Genomic DNA, 17,985 nt, shown 5'->3' with positions numbered 1-17,985 from the left:
AGTAATATTTTTAACCAGCAAAAATAATTCTGTTTTACACATTCTTTGTGATATTGAAATAAATCTACCAATAAAGTTAAATTCTATAAAAAAGTCTATTAAAATAGCTGAAGAGTATCTCCCATTTCCCTGTTGGAAGACAATCAATCTTTTGGATCAATTTTATTTTACTTTATTTTCTATTATCTATTTCTATCTCAAGATTTATTTCTTTTTTTTCTTGGTTAAATATTTATATATCTTGATTTATGGACAGTTGGGAGGTTGAAATATTTTAGTTCTCTTTAAAAAATCTATAATGGACTTTCATAAATTAATTCGGTAACCTTATTTTCATAGTTTTAGAAGAAGGGCTACTCTATATTTAACAGTGTTTGTCATTCCTTCTGTCTGTTCTTCAGTACTGCTGCGTTTTATTCGGTTCTCTTTATTTCTCTTTCTCTCTTTCTCTTTTTTTCTTTCTCTCTTTCTCCCTCTTTCTCTCTCTCTCTCTCTCTCTCTCTCTCTCTCTCTCTCTCTCTCTCTCTCTCTCTCTCTCTCTCTCTCTCTCTCTCTCTCTCTCTCTCTCTCTCTCTCTCTCTCTCTCTCTCTCTCTCTCTCTCTCTCTCTCTCTCTCTCTCTCTCTCTCTCTCTCTCTCTCTATCTCTCTCTCTCTCTATCTCTCTCTCTCTCTCTCTCTCTCTATCTCTCTCTCTCTCTCTTACTATGTAAGGACTCAATGTAAGTTCGGTTCTCTTTATTTCTCTCACTCTCTTTCTCTTTTTTTCTCCCTCTCTCTCTCTCTCTCTCTCTCTCATACTATGTAAGGACTCAATGTAAGAGAAAAAGTATCTAAAATTAAATATTAAATAGAGTTACAATATTTCAACCGCCCAACTGGTTGGATGATGTATATTGACTAGAAGCCGACAAATATTGGTTTGAATTCTCTATCACCCCTGACATGTTTGTCAATATTCCACTCTGGTATGGTCGGATGCCGCACTCTGAAAAATAAATATTTATTCATTATTGTTTATATATGCATTATTATGTGATTGAGTTTTGACAAAAAAAATACATTAAGATATAATACTAAGACAATATAAATGATAATACAAAGAAGAATGATGTCTGTCCGTCTGAAGATCTCGGTAACCATTGAACCGAATGGTCTCTAACCTTTAGGGAAATAATGCTACTGGTCCTGCGGTGGTTGTATCCTATTACCTTGGAGGAAATTCCACCCCCCCCCCCTTCTTCCACGAAAAAATGCCCCCTCTTTGGTTTCCTATGACTTCTTTGGAAGAAGCTCCTATAGGCCAGTGCCAAAGCCACTAGTGAAATTAAACGACAGTGTTACAGACTGACCAACACTTGCACGTTGTTATGTTATAAAGTAGCTTAGCTTCTAAATCATGGGAAAATAAAAAGTTTAGTAAATGAATAGACTAAAAGTAATGAGCTTAAAACTTGCTAATGAATCCAATTAGGTATTTTTGTCACAAATATTCATTAATGTACATACAAAAACAACAAAAATAATGCTTTTTTGGCGTGTATGTAAAAATTAAGTTTTGACAACTGTTCACTTAATTTTTAGACAATCTGCAGATAAATTGCAAGTTGGTCAACAATATGTAGTCCATACTAACAGAGATGGGTTTTTGAGTCAAGAACGCCGCGTTTTTTCAACATTTTTTAGACCTGTCGTCTTCCGTCAATCAATCATTATTATGAAAATGCCTCGTAGGATATAAACAGAGTATACAACTTTGAAATTCAAAATTTTAAAATTATTATTTTAGCCATTTGTATAATGTCTAATAAAGCTCTAAAAAGATGCATTAAATAAAATACAGCAAAAATGGATTTAAGTTTATTTATTTTTCTTCTATAAAAGCCGTACCAACAAAAGCGAAATAATTAAATAAATAGGTGTATACTCTGTTTAAATCCTACGAGGCATTTTCATAATAATGATTGATTGACGGAAGACGACAGGTCTAAAAATGTCGAAAAAACGCGGCATTCTTAACTCAAAAACCAATCTCAGGTTTATAACATAACAATCAGCCACAATGACAAACATAACTAGAAATGGTGGCTTGATAGCAAACACTGAATCAAAGCTGCATAGATTTTTAGCTGCAACGTAAATGTTTCAAAAAATGATTCTCAAAAAATTTGCAACTGCCAAGCCCTAGCAAATATTATAATAAATGAATGTAGTTAATTACATTAATAGACAGGGAATCGTTGGTTGGGTTTTCCTTGTAAAGATTTGACCTAAATATGAGGTTTAGCCTTAAAATACTAGAACGTTTTTATATTTTTATATGTTAATTACTACAAATAGTATAGAAATGGATTCTTGTTTCATAATCATTATACTAAATTAACAGGATGTTTGTCTGTTTGTCTGTGTTTCTGGACCGAAGGAACTCGCTAACCGCTGAACCGATCAGGTTCTTCTTAACAGGGTAGTTTCTCATAGGTCCCGGGAAGGTTTATAACTATTTTGGGGGAGGGTACCACCGACCTCCCAAGAGAAACCACAATAAAATCGTAAAAAAATGAAATATTTCTGCCGCATAGTGTTGCTAGCGTAGTCGCGCTGCGTAGAGACATGAATTTAACAGCTGATAACATCGACAAATTATTTCTCAAATTAGATATTTAAAATAAAATAAAAAACATTTAAATTCCACTACAGGCCTCTAGGGGCGTAGCCGCAAGTACATAAATATAGCACGTTTAGAATGAATTATATTTTCTATGTAAAATCCTTTACTTTGATGTGCAAGTATGTGCCCTCATTAAAGTTAATGACCAATTAAAATACCAAAACTTGCCAGCTAAAAATATATAATACAACGTGACAGATTTTGGTCACATGTCTGCATTATTTAACACAAGCATGTTTTATATGGTACAGTTAAGGGATGAAATTGTTCCATATTTCTAATAATCAGGGATTGATTTCAAAAAACCATCTACAATTTGAAGTAATGGTGACATAGAAGGATGTATTTTTTGTTTGGGTTTAAACTCTAACTGCTTACTTTAAACTATACTTTCTTTCGTCTGCAGATAATAATTTACTACAAAACGGCTGCTGCAGCTGAACACTGTTTTAAATTATGATAACACGATCTTTAAAATTTTAGAAATACATTTTAATAATAAAGTCAAGATTAGAAAAAGTAAATTCTTTGTAATGTAGACTTTAAATGGGTTAATAGCAAGCTAAAGTGAAATTACTCATATAAACTTGATCATGATCACGGCCAACTTTTTTAAAATGCTTAATTTCAAAACTTCTAATAGCCATAGGGTAGGGGACATTAGCAGCTTAGCTAATTTGTTCTTATTTGCCACTAATATTTTTAGCCTACTAAAGGCAGAATTGTACACATAAAACTTTGGTGGCAAGATAATCTATTATTCATTGCTTTATTAGAGAAATTATAATATCATAAAAAATAATCATTTATTTGTTATCATTTTATAGGATTTTCAATATCTCAACTGATGTACGTAGTTCTATAATTATTTAATTATCGATAAAAGGTAAATCAATTATAATCTTATTTTGTCAGAAAAATAATTAGTTTAATGTATCTGTATTAGTCTATACCAACGTCATATCGTTAATCGAAAATGTAAACCGAAAATCTAACAAGGATGACAAATAACAATAATGAAAAAAAGGGAAGCTTATCAAAACAGACAAACATAAAAACAGTATTAAACATAGAGTTGAAACAGCAAAAAAATGACGTCATACAATACAAATGACCAATGCTAGGCAAGTATACATTGTAATTTACAAATGGTAAATTGTATACTGGCCTATCATTGGTCAGTTGTATTCTATGACGTCATTTTTATTGGACACTAGCCGCTGTTTCCATAGAGTTGCTGAGCTCTTAATACTGAACAAAAATCCGATAAAGGCACTTGAGGTGAATGGGGGATTAATTTGAAGGATGCACCCCCCCCCCCCTGAAAATAAGATATAAACCTTTACTGGACCTTTAAGAAGCTTCCCTGTAAAGGAGAATCATATCGGTCCAGTTTTTTTAGAAAACACAGACGTGCAACAAACATCCTAACACTTTGATAGGATTTTACCTGGAGAGAGCATTATGAAGATCTCTGATGACCTCGTTCCTCTCCAGGTTTCCAGACTCCGCAGAGGTTTCCTACCAGAAATAATCAATTAACATTTCAATAAATTATTTAGAAACAAATATCAAATGAGGAAATATATAAATGTGTTTCTTGTTTATTAATTTTACTTTAGATTTTTATATTTATTTCTGTATACTTTCATCATGATAGAATGAAAAATAATAAGAAATTAAATATTTTCAAAAGTATTCTATTAATAAACCAAACAAGAATAATTAAATACAAAAAAGCGGGGCTCATTAATATAATAAATATGTTTAAATCAGGGACTAGGGGATGTGAATCAGACAAACAAGTGAAAATTTTCCCACAACCCTTTACTTCTCCCCCTTCTTACCCACTTTCCTTCAGCTACATCAAAAAACAACTCTACGCCAACAAAATATCTAATTTTCGGTAACTTCAAATGGAATTAATTGGCTGAATCACAGCAACTGTGTTTAAATATAAACAGCCAAAAGGATAAATTAGCTATCATAATAATCCTTCATAAAGAAATGGATGGACGTACATTTGAAATTATAGAGCAGCCTATATATACCTAAGTATTAAAGCTTTGTCTAGAAAATAAGCCATGTGACGTCATAAAAATTAGGGATTATCCATCTCTTTTTAGGGGTTTTCTTTCCCACTTCTCCTCTCATCCTCAATTTTTATGACGTCACATGGCTGTTATTTTACACACTTTGTAAAGTTTCCAAATTATATTCCTACCTCTTTCTCCGTTGGAAGATTTGAGACTCCGACAGAAATTCTAGAAGAAATATAATTTAATTACATCAAGTGGAGAACATGGTAATTTCCCGTGAAAAACATAGTAGACCACTTTAACCTTCATCCCTGGACGTATTTTAAAATTAAATATTGGGGGGGGGGGGGAATTAATCATTATTTTTATAAATGAGAGGGGTAATGGATTTAGGTCATGTGAAGGAAATGAAGTTGCGGGTTTCGTCGTATTTTCACAGTAGCTTATGAAAAATTATTTTAGGTTACGTTAAGTTAGGTTAGGTGATTGCCCCACAGGGTTAGGCACTTGGCCCCGCAGGTTTAGACCTACCCACAGGGGCTATAAATAGGAGAAAAGCAACTGTGTTTCCTTTACATGACCCATAGGTTTTTAGCATGTTAGAATAACTATTTCATTAATATCCAACATTCCATGAGGATGCCTGAATCAATAAGGTATATCATGGAAAGCTTAAAAGCTTTAAAATTGTTCCTATATCTTTTAAGTTTCGTTTTTATAAATGTTGTTATCCTTGTTGTGGTAACAAATATCAATTAATTTTCTGTAGATCTTAATTAATTTCGTTTGTTTTGTTTCTTATTTTCATTAGTAATGGTACATAAAATTCTCAAGCACCAAACAAGTCTATAAATAAAATATATAAAAATCCCCATAATTGAAATGAAAAATAGAATAGACAGAAACCACCTGTTTTGAGATATAATAAATAAAAGACCCAAAAAAAACTTCTTAGTACTTTAAATATTAGAACTAGCGGCTTCGCCCCTAGCCTCTAGGGGCTTTGACCCAAGATGTGATAAAAAAATTTTTTTGGCGAAATTCGTAAAAGGACCAAGGAAATCTTCAGAAAAAAAATTGGGGGGGGGGTTGTTTTTTGGGGGGTTGGGGGTGTCCCACCCCCCAAGAAAATAGCCTAAAACCACCACAGGACCAGTAGGTATATTCCCTGAAGAGTAGAATCCAATCGGTTCGGTGGTTACCGAGATCTTAAGGGACGGACAGACAGACAGACGGACAGACAGACATCATTCTACTTTCTATTATAGATAGTGTGAAATTGTTGATGTTGGTTTCTAATATCAGATCCCTCATGCAAAATGCTATTAGGACCACTTCACAGAGCATAAAACAAGAGGAAATGTAAAATTTCACTTAAACGTTGTTGACCGACACTCCCAGATTACTTGAAGGGCGTTTCACAAAAAAAATTTCTCACCTGGATTCCGCCCCACTGGAATCAATTGAAGACTGTGGCCTTAATTTAATCTTCTCCAGTGCCAGAAACACGGGATTTGTTGGCCTAAATCAAAATGAATTAAACAAACAATTCAAGCCTTCATAATTCCAAGCCTTTTAAAATTGAAAACTATTTAGGCTTTTATTACCTGTTATTGTGAATAAACAAATTTATATATACCCTACATGTCGAGCAAAAATTAGATTTTGATGAGGTGCAAAATATTTGAAATTCTATGATAACGTGTAAGATATGCCAAATTTTAAACTTTACAGACATAAAAACTTATACCTTACTACTTTAACACAGAAAGATCTAACTTAGCCCAAGAGTTTCCAAAATTTAATACAGAATATATAACTTTTTAGATACAATTAAATTGATTAAAAAGCATCTTTAAAAATGTTTGTATTGGTAGAAAAATTTTTTTTTCAATTGACAATTGAGTCATAGAATAACCGTCCTATAAATGCTGTAGCTGTTTGAAATAAATTTATTTTTTATAAAACTTCACAAGATTCTTTTTAATGAAATTTCTCTTATGTAAAGCGGATTTGAAACAAAAGATAAATTCGAAATGGAAAAAGAAAAGCGTTAGGATCAAGTCTGGTAATACCAAGGAAGATAATTTCCGTCAACTTTAAAGCCTGTCATCCTTATAGAAAGTGAAAGGATGTCAATCTGTTTATGAGTCTAGTTAACCGTTAAACCGATTTGGTTCTACTTTATACTTAATCTTCCTAAAGGTCAAGGTAAGGTTTATGACTATTTTAGAGTAGAAAACAATCTCCCCTAAAAGGGGTTAGTCGACCCTCAACTTTCAATTTTAGTTTAAAAAGAAATACAGGTCAGTATATAAGAGTGGCATGATATCTGTCTGTCTCTGTGTACCGAAGGATCTCGCTAACCGCCGAACCAAAATTTTTCTCCTTTACAGTGTAGCTTCTTATTGTTATGTCGAAAGTTTACAACTGTTTGAGGTATGGTACCACCACCCTCCCACGAGAAATCACCCCTAGAAAAAAACATACCCCCTCCACCTAAATTTTTACTTTTTATATATATAAAAATGTTTAATTGTCCCTTAAGGCTTCTAGGCGCTAGTAATAAATAATTAGAATTTTGTCAACATGCAATTTTAATGGTTTATATCGACTAAATGACCTAACTTAAAATTGATCAAAGCTATAAATCGACTACATAACGTTATTCTAATCACATTAGGATCCCAAACTTACAGTGAAAAAATTACTATTGCAGCATTTAAAGTTATTGAGAAAAAAGACCTTCCTCCGTTTATACAACATGATCCAAGATTTCAGTTTTATTTAAATTTTAAAATTTTCTCAAATCTTATTTCACAATGTCTCGACAAAACAAGCAGTGCAGTGTGTGTCAGAGAAATGAAAACATAATATTTTCATATCAAGTTCATACAGTTTGCAACATTTAGTTTTCTTTAAAAATACAGGGTGCCCCTCGTAAACTGTTTTTTTGAAACGCTTATTACTCCCTTAATATTTTACCTATCTTAGTAAAATAAAAAGTATTTGGCAGCCTACTACTGACCATTTAATGATATAGTGATGAAAAATCCGCAAAGTTAACAAAAATAAATCTACAAGGTAATACATAACAAGCTGATTTTAGTTAATTTAAGACTAATCCCCAAGAAAAAATATGCCTTAGTTAACTTTTAAAGCAGCTGGTGGTCAAGCGGTGAATCACAAAGACTTACTCCAGACATTATAAGAACTGGCATTGTAGTCTAATTAAATAATCTGGTATATTTCAGGTTCTTGTGTGCATTTGAAGCGAGCTCACATAAAAAATTTGCAAAGAAGGTCAATATTATGCCTATTTTTACATATTGTTCACTTATATTACACTTCAGATTCTTAAATATAGAGAATTTCTGGTATGACATGTCAAGCCTGTTCTTTTTTTGTGCTTAGAAAGTCTAAGCGACCAGCCGTTTGGACCCCAACTAATCTTAAAGTTCACAAAGCAAATATTTTCTTGTGGGTTAGTCTAAATTGTTAAAAATGAACCTCTTATTTAATACCTCGTAGATTTTTTCCTGTTTATTTTGTGGATTTTTCATCATTACCCCATAAATTGGTCAGTAGTAGGCTGCCAAATACTTTTTATTTTACTAAGATAGCTCAAATATTAAGGAAGTAATAAGCGTTTAAGAAAGAAACAGTTTACGAGGGACACCCTGTACATTTTTTGTATATTTAAAATTGAAATCAAATAGAATATTTTTATTTATTTATAAAAATGGCTCAAATGCACTTTTCTGAGGCATTTTAGTTTTTTTTTATATGTATGTCAATTTCTTAATCTGGATAAGCTATAAAGGAAGGGATTATCTTTTAAAAGTTTATAATTATGAAGTAAATGATAACATCCTTCAGATAACTAGCCCAGAACCTGCGTCTAGCTAAGATATTTAAGCTAATAATATGACAATGTAAAAGGCACCTAAGCACAGCAGTAGTTTGTACAGATTTTTTTGTCTCACTTACTTTTCTTCGGCCCCCTCAGTTTCCTGTAGGGGTGGTGTGCCCACAACCAACCCATGTTTATCCCTCTTGGATACCATCTTTCCCAGGAACCGGGTTGAAACAGGCAAACCTTAAGAAATAATGTTGGATTTTATAGTCAGGGTAGTAAAAAAAAACAGACCCAACCCGCGAAAAAAACGGGCTTTTTGAGGGTTAGTTAGAAATTTTAAATAAACGTTTATACAACAAAGTAAATAATGATTAAAACTGATAGTTTTAGGTGTGTTACCCTCCTTAAAATATTTCTAAGTGAAATTAAAACTAACATTTTTGGTGCTACAACGAAGTTAAGAAGAAAAAAATCAACTAAACGTAAAAAATATTGTATTCTATTGTAATCTATTATCATTTACTAAATTTACTACTAACTTATTATATTTAGAATAAAACGTGGTTTTAAAAAAATCACATAAAATCTTACCTTTAAACCAATGACTTCCAATTTCCTGAAATTAAAATAAGTTTTAAATGCTATTTTTTCCATAAAATTACATAAATTATTTATCATAAAATGAAAAATGTAGTCTTTTAGAGTTTACAGTATACTATTAAAAAAGTTTTTCAAGTTCAAGTGTCTTAAACCCACTTGTTACTGCTTGTCTACGAGTAATTAAATAACGTCTTTACATAGGAAAGACTTTGGACTGCCAATTAACTACGAAACGAGTGGTTTATTAAATCTAATGTATACCTGTTCGGTGACAGTTTCATCTGCAAGAGAGGATGTAGCTGCTCCCTGGCTCTTTCCACCTGACTTTTTACCAACAGATCTAAATACATTTAATTTCATATTATTATAACTTTATTTTAACACTGAACCCCTAACATCTAGAGAAGCCACCCCAAAAATTCCTTATTTCTACAGGAATCTTCAGGCAAGGTATGAAATAAATACTCGTTTATTATGCTTGTATAGTATCAATGCTATTCGTTACGCCATGTGTTCATGTTGTGGTACCCTAAATTTAGAAAAGCTATGCTTTAATTATTACTAGCGGCTTCGCCCCTAGCCTCTAGGGGCTATGCCCCAAGAGGTGATAAGAAAATTAAGGCGAAATTCGTTAAAGGACCAAGGAAATCTTCTACAAAACATAAAGGACCAAGGAAATCTTCAGCAAAAAAAATGGGGGAGGGATTTTTTGTTTTTAGGGGGGTTGGGGGTGTCCCACCCTCCAAGAAAATAGCTTAAAACCACCACGTGACCAATAGGTATATTATACCTGGTATATACCCTGAAGATGAAAATAATACTATCGGTTCAGTGGTTACCGAGATCTTAAGCTTCAGACGGACGGACGGACGGACAGACAGACATCAAGCTACTTTGTATTATAGATTAAGTTTTAAAGATTGAATATTCAGAAACAAAATATAGAAATTTGTATTTCAATAAATCAGTTGCTTTTCTAATCTTTGCTGTCTTCATGAATCAGAGTTTACAGTTATCAGGGTTGAGGGGGATATTGGTCTGTTAATTTCAGCAGTACTCAAAGTTTTATTGTCACGTTTTCTTATTCGTAGGCTTAAAAACTTAAGGTACTTTCATGGAATAATTGATTGGTTGGTTCATAAAACTGAGAGTCCAAACAGTCACTATTAGTTTTTATCTACAGATGAGGTAACTTTGTTTATCATCAATGGGAAGGGACAGTAATTTATCCTCCATTATCTTATCCCTTAATATCCCTAAAAGTTATAGAATTGTTGTTAGTTCCCGCTTATTGTATCTAAATTGGATAAATTGATACAAATAAAAGTATTTTCCACAGAGACTTCAACTTTGGAAGCACTGATAGAAGTGTTCCTTCTAACATACTAATTTTTATACAAAATGTAATACACGTTAAAAAAAGCTTTTTTGTGTAGCGTAGCTGCTTTAGAATTTGGGTAAGCTATTCTATGTGTGTGTATACATATGTTCATGAATTTTTCGTTACTGGATTTACTGCAACTGAGAAACTAAAGTACTTAGGCTCAAATTCTAATCCTGTAGTACTGACATTTTACATTCCTTTTACCTAAATCCTGAATAAACTAAGTATTCTTGACAATGCACGAAGATACTGCTAAATTTTATGTGAAAAAATTTATATAAATAACCATACCCTGATGATGTTTATGCCAATAAACGAAAATATTCGGAGCTGATGTGTTGATTTTTTTCCTTGTTGGGGAATAGAATAGTTGGTGCGCGTCCTTTTTATGAATATTAATTAAGTATTGTCAGATTTAAATTAACAAGTAGCCTCTAGGGGCTTCACTCCAATAAGACCCCGTCCCTAACTTAAACTAAGTAAGTGTTGAATGCTTCAAAATGTAAAAATATCCTACCTGCTTTGTCCACCAGAAATACTACTCCTTCTTCTGGAACCTCCTCCAGCGCCCTTTACAAAGTAGAAGATTAGTTGTGTGCTTTATTTCAGGGCTCGACAGCCGCGTGTGACCCGCGACTAAGCCTCAAATCTAAACCCGTTTTGATGCTTTGAAAATGTTTTTGATAAGATGGGTTGTCACATAAAGGAGGACCATATCGGTTCAGCGGTTAGCGAGATCCTTTGCTATAGATAAAAAAGATTTCTACTTTATAAAAATAAAAACGATTTCTGTGCTACGTTTAGTTTAGGAGCTACGTGTTAAAATGTCCCTACTGACTTAAAACTTGATTTTCGAGTAAATTTTGGGACATTTTACCACCTAGCTCCTAGATTATTTGTAGCACAGGAACCGTTCTTATATTTCCAAACAATACAGTTCATAGCGGTTTTAACGGTATGCGTAACATTTTTCTACTAGTAACACAAGCCGCGCAATTTGAAATTTAAAAATGTAGGCATCTCTTTTTGCAAAATATCTTCTCTAATTTTTAGTTATATTTTAAAATTTACTCGCAAGTCAAGTTTTACATCAGTAGGAACATTTTAACACGTAGCTCCGTAACTATACGTAGCAGAGGAATCGTTCGTATATTTCCGAAAAATAGACTTCTTAGCGGTTCTAACGGTATGCGTAACATTTATCTACTATTAACACAAGCCGCGCAATTTCAATTTTAAAAATGTCCGCATTTTTTTTGCACACACTTTAGGATAATTTAAAATCTAAAGTTTGAAAATATCCTTCAAATTAAAAATAATCACCTGATCCTGAGAAGGTTTAATGAATCTATTGAGATAAGTAGCCGTGGCAACAACCTCTTCAACAAAGGTTCCTATTTCCTTAGTAATCTCCTCGCCACCTATTCCAAAATATAAACTTTAGAACACCGTATCAATTATGCACCTTGTCATAAAGCCACAGTATCCCATATTCTTATCAAATAGTCTTTAAGGCGGTTAACAGCAAACAGCAATACGCCATTAAAAATGAAAAAAAGAGCTATAAATAATATGAAAAATAGTCAGCAGAGCTCAATTATGCGCGTTTTTTAAGCACTGTGCGCTAACTATGCACAATTGGACTTGAGTTTTTTATGAATGCTCTGATATAAACCAGTTTTAATTTTGTATGAATTTACTCTGTGCGACCAGCCGTTTGTCTTTTATCTGCCTTTAATGTTATAGAATAGAAAGAATAGTAGGAAACTGAGACTTTAGCCATTTCTATAAAGTATTTTGCTATTATTTTTTCCTTTTTAATAAGTGTTTTTGTTAATTTTGTCCTGGATTTTTTTTTTAAATAGGAATGTCCTGTAATTATTTATTATTATACCTTCTTATTTTTTTATTTGCTATTTTTAACAATATATGATGTAAAAATGATAAAAATTATCCTAAAAATGCAATATGTAATGCGAAAAAAAATTTAAACAAAATTTAGATATTCTGTCAAATTCAAAAGAAAAATATTATTATTCAATGTTCCAAATAGAATTTTCATTCATATAAAAACATAAATTCTGAAATCTGACAATTCTTTGTAGGGGGCTATTTTCATTTAATTTTTCTGTTATAATATAAAATTATTTGATTTGATTAAATTCTTGTAAAAAGAATATTTCAAGTAAAGTTCTGAAAGCAAAAAAACCTTTCAACTAGGAACTACATTATAGCAGATTCTTGATCATTAATGTTTGTTTTAAAATACCAAGGATCGATGACCGCATTTTTCAAGCTGGAGCCGCAATCATATCTGCATGCATAATGATTGTTGATCTAAAGCTGTAGTCTAGCACAAAGAAATTAGAAGAGCAGCAAAAATGATCAACTTTTGCTGTTTTCATCAACTTTTTTCGCTTCTCAGCTGATGCAGTACGGCCACATTTTTAAAAAAAATATTGATTCGCGGTCACACCTGCACTACATTTGAAATGGCCGGCTGCACAGCCCTGCTTCCAATGAATGGACTCTTTCAAAGCTGACATCAAAGCCCAGTAAAATGTTACAAGTTTGTGCTGCATTATATATTCAATATGCAGGAAAATGTCTCAATTTAAATTTACTTCAGCACTCACTATATAATCTAAATTTTTTTAAAATGACCCCCCCCCCCCCTCTGCGTTGTATAATCGAATAAGAAGTTTTAAGGCAAGTTTTTAATGCCTTCAATGAGGTTACGTCCCCCACCCCCTTAGTCATTGCTGTAAGCGTGGATTTAGGGTTAGGATTATTTTCTATTTAAATTTTAGATTAAATTTTAATATTAATGGATTCAACTATGTATATTGAATTTAGTTTTTTTTTCAATTGTTAGTTGAAGTATTAGTATTACGTATCTATATTTAGGACAAAATAGCACTTTCTTTTTATTAATTTAAAGTTTAGGTTTAATGAATTATTTGATTATTTTAAAAATGGAAGAAAGAAGACTTTTTCTTTTATGACGAAAGGACAGCCAGACAGACAAAGTTTGTAGAGCAGCTCAACTACCTCACTTGTAATGTAAACCATATAAAATATTAGAAATAAGTAAAAGCTTTAGGGCTTTTTAAAAAGGCATTAAAACTATACTACAGCCGAAATTAAAAAAAAAAATTTAGATCTAAATTGTCGGGTATAGTCCTTTCCACGACATCCCTCCATAAGGGGCGATTTGTCGTATTTTGAAAATGGCTTTTTATAGGTTATTTTAGGTTAGGTTAGGTTATATTGGGTTAGGTGATTGCCCCACAGGGTTAGGTAATTGGCCCCGCAGGGTTAGAGCCCCCCGCAGGGGCTAGAAATAGGAAAAAATTTACTGTAAAAAATACGAAGAATCGCCCCTTATGGAGGGATGTCGTGGAAAGAACTATACCCAAATTGTCCTGTAAATGATCAAAACTGTAGAACATTAAAATAATCTTATTAGTAAATTAGATTTTTAATGTTATCAAAGTAAATTCAACAATAAATTAAATCAATAATTTTCAATATTTCTCTACATATAAGAAAAACTGTACCTATTCTTTTTAAGAATAAGTACATAAAAAATATTATCTTTATATATATGAATTAAAATGATATACAGAAAGGAAATAGTAAAACTAATATATGTAAAAGCTTTCTGTCTAAAATGTGCATAACTTGAACTCCTTTTTTTAACTTGTTCATAATTAAACGTTATGTTCTATTTTAAAAGTCTCATTTTTCTTTTAATTAAATTTTAAATAAAAGATAAAAAGAGCAAATCTAATGTAAGCCTATTTATTTTATTTGAAGTCCTTTTTCCATGATTAAAACTAAAACCTAATGATTTATATGATACTAATAGAGCTTTCTTAATGAATAAAAATATATTTCTATGTTGTACATATATCAAAAGTCCCTTTTATAAGCCTTTGGGTACCAGGACAAACGTAGGAGTCCCAAACGTCGGAGTGGACGAACGCAGGAGTGTTAAAATATTAATTTAAGTAAGTATTTCTATACAGGTTAGGTTAGGTTAAGATATGAATATACAAATAAGCTCCCCGCAGGGGTTAGGCATTTAAAAAACCTAAATTATGGTTTAAAATAGGTTAGGTTAGGTGTCCACTCCTGCGTTTGTTCACTCCGACGTTTGGGACTCCTGCGTTTGTCCTAGGACCAGCCTTTGTACTAATTATCAGTATTCTAATATAGGTTTTTTAATGTTCTCTAAATATAAAGAACATAAAAAAGTCAAAAATTTACAGCTCTTAATAACTTTCTATGTATCCAAAAATAAAAATGTTCTTATTTGAAGTCCTTTCTGATCTTGCATTTTGGTGGACTTACTGCTTGATGGTACACGGGAGTCAAATTCATCGTCAAAATCTAGTTTCAATCAGTGGTCAATAAAGTTATCAGGTTCGGTAGCCGTCAGCCAACCGCCAAAAAGTCATTTGCTGCAAGGTGGCAGTTTTATAAGAATTGTAAGTAAGTTGATACAATTTTTCCACAGCGTTTTATTGGCGGCTGCCGAGCCATTAATTTTCCAATGTTTTAGTAACGAAGCTTCGCTATTTATATGGTCTGTCTTTTAGTCTGTTGGTGTGTAATGCTTGAAGAAATAAAAGATGTGGTTGCAGATTAGGATGATAATATTTGACATGGTGGGCGGAGTTTTTAAAGCCACACCTCCACACTATATGGATAAAACAGGTTTTAATACACTGCCCGTTTCTTAAATCAAGATATGTTCGCTGCTTTGGGAAATGTTTGTCCTTGTTTATAATAACATATAACATACACATTTAACATTTAGAATTTATAAATTCGTAATAATTAATGTAGAATATTTTGTTTTTATTTTTGCTTCTTTTAAAGAATTTTAGATTTTTGAAGTTTTATCTGAACATTAATATTGCTTTAAACATACTTTAAAAACTAAACATCTAGATAGAATTAGACAAGTAGAAATTTTAAACATTTAGAGCGATTTCATAAGATGAATTCAAAAATATTGTCCTGAAAAAATAATTGAAATCATGCAGACGGGTTTTACAATTTATTATTCTCATTTTTTTGGTATTTTGATTTTTTGCATGCTTTTAACAATGAGAATATTTCTAGATTATTATTATTTTTATGTTTTTATACCTGGGAGGAAATAGCCATCAGAACCTAGAGATAGAAATAAGTAAAAATAACTTGTTTTCCATGTAAAAAAAAAATTATGCAAAAAATGTTCAAAATTATTTGCAATTTTATATGCACATAATCTAACTTTCATGTTCAATTTTTCATGTTTCACTAAGCAGATAACAAAATCCCTAAATGCCAGTGAAATATCCACCCCGTCCCATATTTATATATTTTGGAGGGAAAGAAAAATAGAAGTAAATATTTCTCTGTTAAGTTACAAGATGCCTTGCCCACAGGGACCAGCAATAAGTTTTGGAATAGAAAAATTAAAGGAAAGAACTGTCTTGCAGTCCACAAGTCAATATAATGGATTTTTCAAGCAGTTTAAAGGAAGGGGGGTCTTGTAATCCACAAGTCAATTTAATGGATTTTCCAAGCAGTTTTCTGTATGTTCTGACTTCATCTTTACCTTCTCCCGTAGGAAATCAGCAGGAAAATTAAATTACACTTCCCTTGGATGGATACAAATTTAGTTGCAATGCAATGGGAAAGGTTATAGTACAAAATACGACTGAAAACGGCCATAACACGGAAATATGTACATATAAATGATCAATTTTCGCAAATAATTGTTTAAAATGAAGTATATAATTTAAAAAAGCAAAAAATAAAGGGTTTTTAAAAGGTAAAATTGAAAGATATTAGATAAACACGAACTCATTACAAAGATCCAAAATTAACAGATTAACATAAATTAATGCATTATATAGTTTCATACATTTTGAGCTAGGGAAGCAAAGCTTTGAGGAACACGCTTGCTAAAAATATGTACAGGTTTTCAAATATGTCAAATATATAAGTGAAAAGTATACTCATTTTATTTACAAATAGAAGTTACCGGCTGTATACTTAGAAATTTCAAGGAAGCAGCTTAAACTGCCTAATAAAAAATGATGTCATACAATACAAATAAACCAATGATAGACCAGTATGCCTTGTATTTGACCAATGGTATGATAGATACCGGCATATAATTGGTCATTTGTATTGTATGACGTTATTTTCTATTAGGCACTGTAAGCTGCTTTAGTTTTGATGAAAAGCAAAGGGTTTTGTTAAATGTTTTTAAAAAAAATAACTTTTAAGATAAGCAACAACAACACACAAACACAATCACACAAAAGCCATGTTTAGACATTGCTTTTCAAAAAGCGCTCAATAATTATGTACAAAAATATTATACAATTCTCAGTTTTAAAATATGTTTTTTTCTTTGTATTTACTTTTCAAGATATGTACAAAATTTATCCAGTAAAAGTTAAAATCTTATTTTTTTTCAAAGATAGGAAGCGCTGGAAAGTGTTATGTGTGACGTCATAAAAATGCATCCAAAAAGGAGGGATGAAAGGAAAAGTGGGAAAAGAAACCCCTAAGAAAGAGATGTATTTAGACTATTTTTATGACGTCACACATAACACTTTCCAGCGCTTCTAAAGATACTTTTTTTGTAAGCCCTAAATTAATTTTTAATTCAGCTATGTTATATTCAGAATATAGATGTAACTTTTTTCATGTTTTCAACAGAATTCTGTTAAACATACCCATTTTCTCTTTAAAGGGATAATAAATAATTATTATATGTTTATTCTAAATATTTGTAAATAGTTTGATTTTTAAATAAACTTTTGAGGTTATAAAAAGAAAGAATTTGTGAAAATCTAATTTTACCAATTTTCTTGATGATTTCTTCGTCTGTAAGTTCTTTTCTGACGACAAAGAATAATCTCTGTTTGACTGTGCCTGGTCCCTGGTTCTCTTCAATACCACCAACAGAGTCCTGCAACGATCAGAAATGATTCATTCTAATTCATATTACAAAGAATTGGATGGGTGTACTGTAAAAGTGTGAACGTAAATCCAGAAAAAGCTGAAAAAATAACTGGATTGTTGCAGGGATTTTAAGACTGTCGGCCCCCGGCAACGAGTGGATGCACTAAGTGTTGAGCCACGATCGCGGGTTTTAAAGAAAATATACTTTACACCAAATTATAGAGAAGCTTTTTTACTCAGACTATATTGCAATATAAATAAATAAGTAGGACACCAAATATGTTGTACAGCTAGCATACCAATACGACAAAACATAAGTTAATAAAGAAATTAGATACCTAGGGAATTCTTTTTCCCATTCCTCTATGAATATCATATTTTTTAATTAAGTAGCACCGCTACTTTACAATTCTTAGTAGGTCAATTTTTGGCAGCATTGCATATTTCTATGATGCAAGTATT

At 31.8% G+C, this 17,985-nt stretch overlaps 1 protein-coding gene across 1 annotated transcript in view; it reads right to left on the bottom strand.

Annotated features, from left to right (window-relative positions):
- Positions 1–812: 812 nt before the first annotated feature.
- Positions 813–17,985, bottom strand: part of LOC145328211 (uncharacterized) — a 55,705-nt gene continuing 38,532 nt past the window's right edge. The window contains exons 19-30 of the mRNA XM_080171811.1: positions 17,422–17,530; positions 15,709–15,732; positions 14,905–14,943; positions 11,872–11,969; positions 11,066–11,118; positions 9,426–9,504; positions 9,156–9,180; positions 8,696–8,804; positions 6,144–6,227; positions 4,891–4,930; positions 4,117–4,187; positions 813–986 (exon numbers count right to left, since the gene is read on the bottom strand). Coding sequence (XP_080027937.1) covers positions 899–986; positions 4,117–4,187; positions 4,891–4,930; positions 6,144–6,227; positions 8,696–8,804; positions 9,156–9,180; positions 9,426–9,504; positions 11,066–11,118; positions 11,872–11,969; positions 14,905–14,943; positions 15,709–15,732; positions 17,422–17,530 — 819 coding nt within the window. The 3' untranslated portion in view covers positions 813–898. The remainder of the gene's footprint in view (positions 987–4,116; positions 4,188–4,890; positions 4,931–6,143; positions 6,228–8,695; positions 8,805–9,155; positions 9,181–9,425; positions 9,505–11,065; positions 11,119–11,871; positions 11,970–14,904; positions 14,944–15,708; positions 15,733–17,421; positions 17,531–17,985) is intronic.

This window comes from Acartia tonsa, chromosome 1 (assembly GCF_053477335.1).
Source record: "Acartia tonsa isolate MP-2025a chromosome 1, ASM5347733v1, whole genome shotgun sequence".
Lineage (NCBI taxonomy): Eukaryota > Metazoa > Arthropoda > Copepoda > Calanoida > Acartiidae > Acartia > Acartia tonsa.
This window is presented reverse-complemented; position numbering and strand designations above follow the sequence as displayed.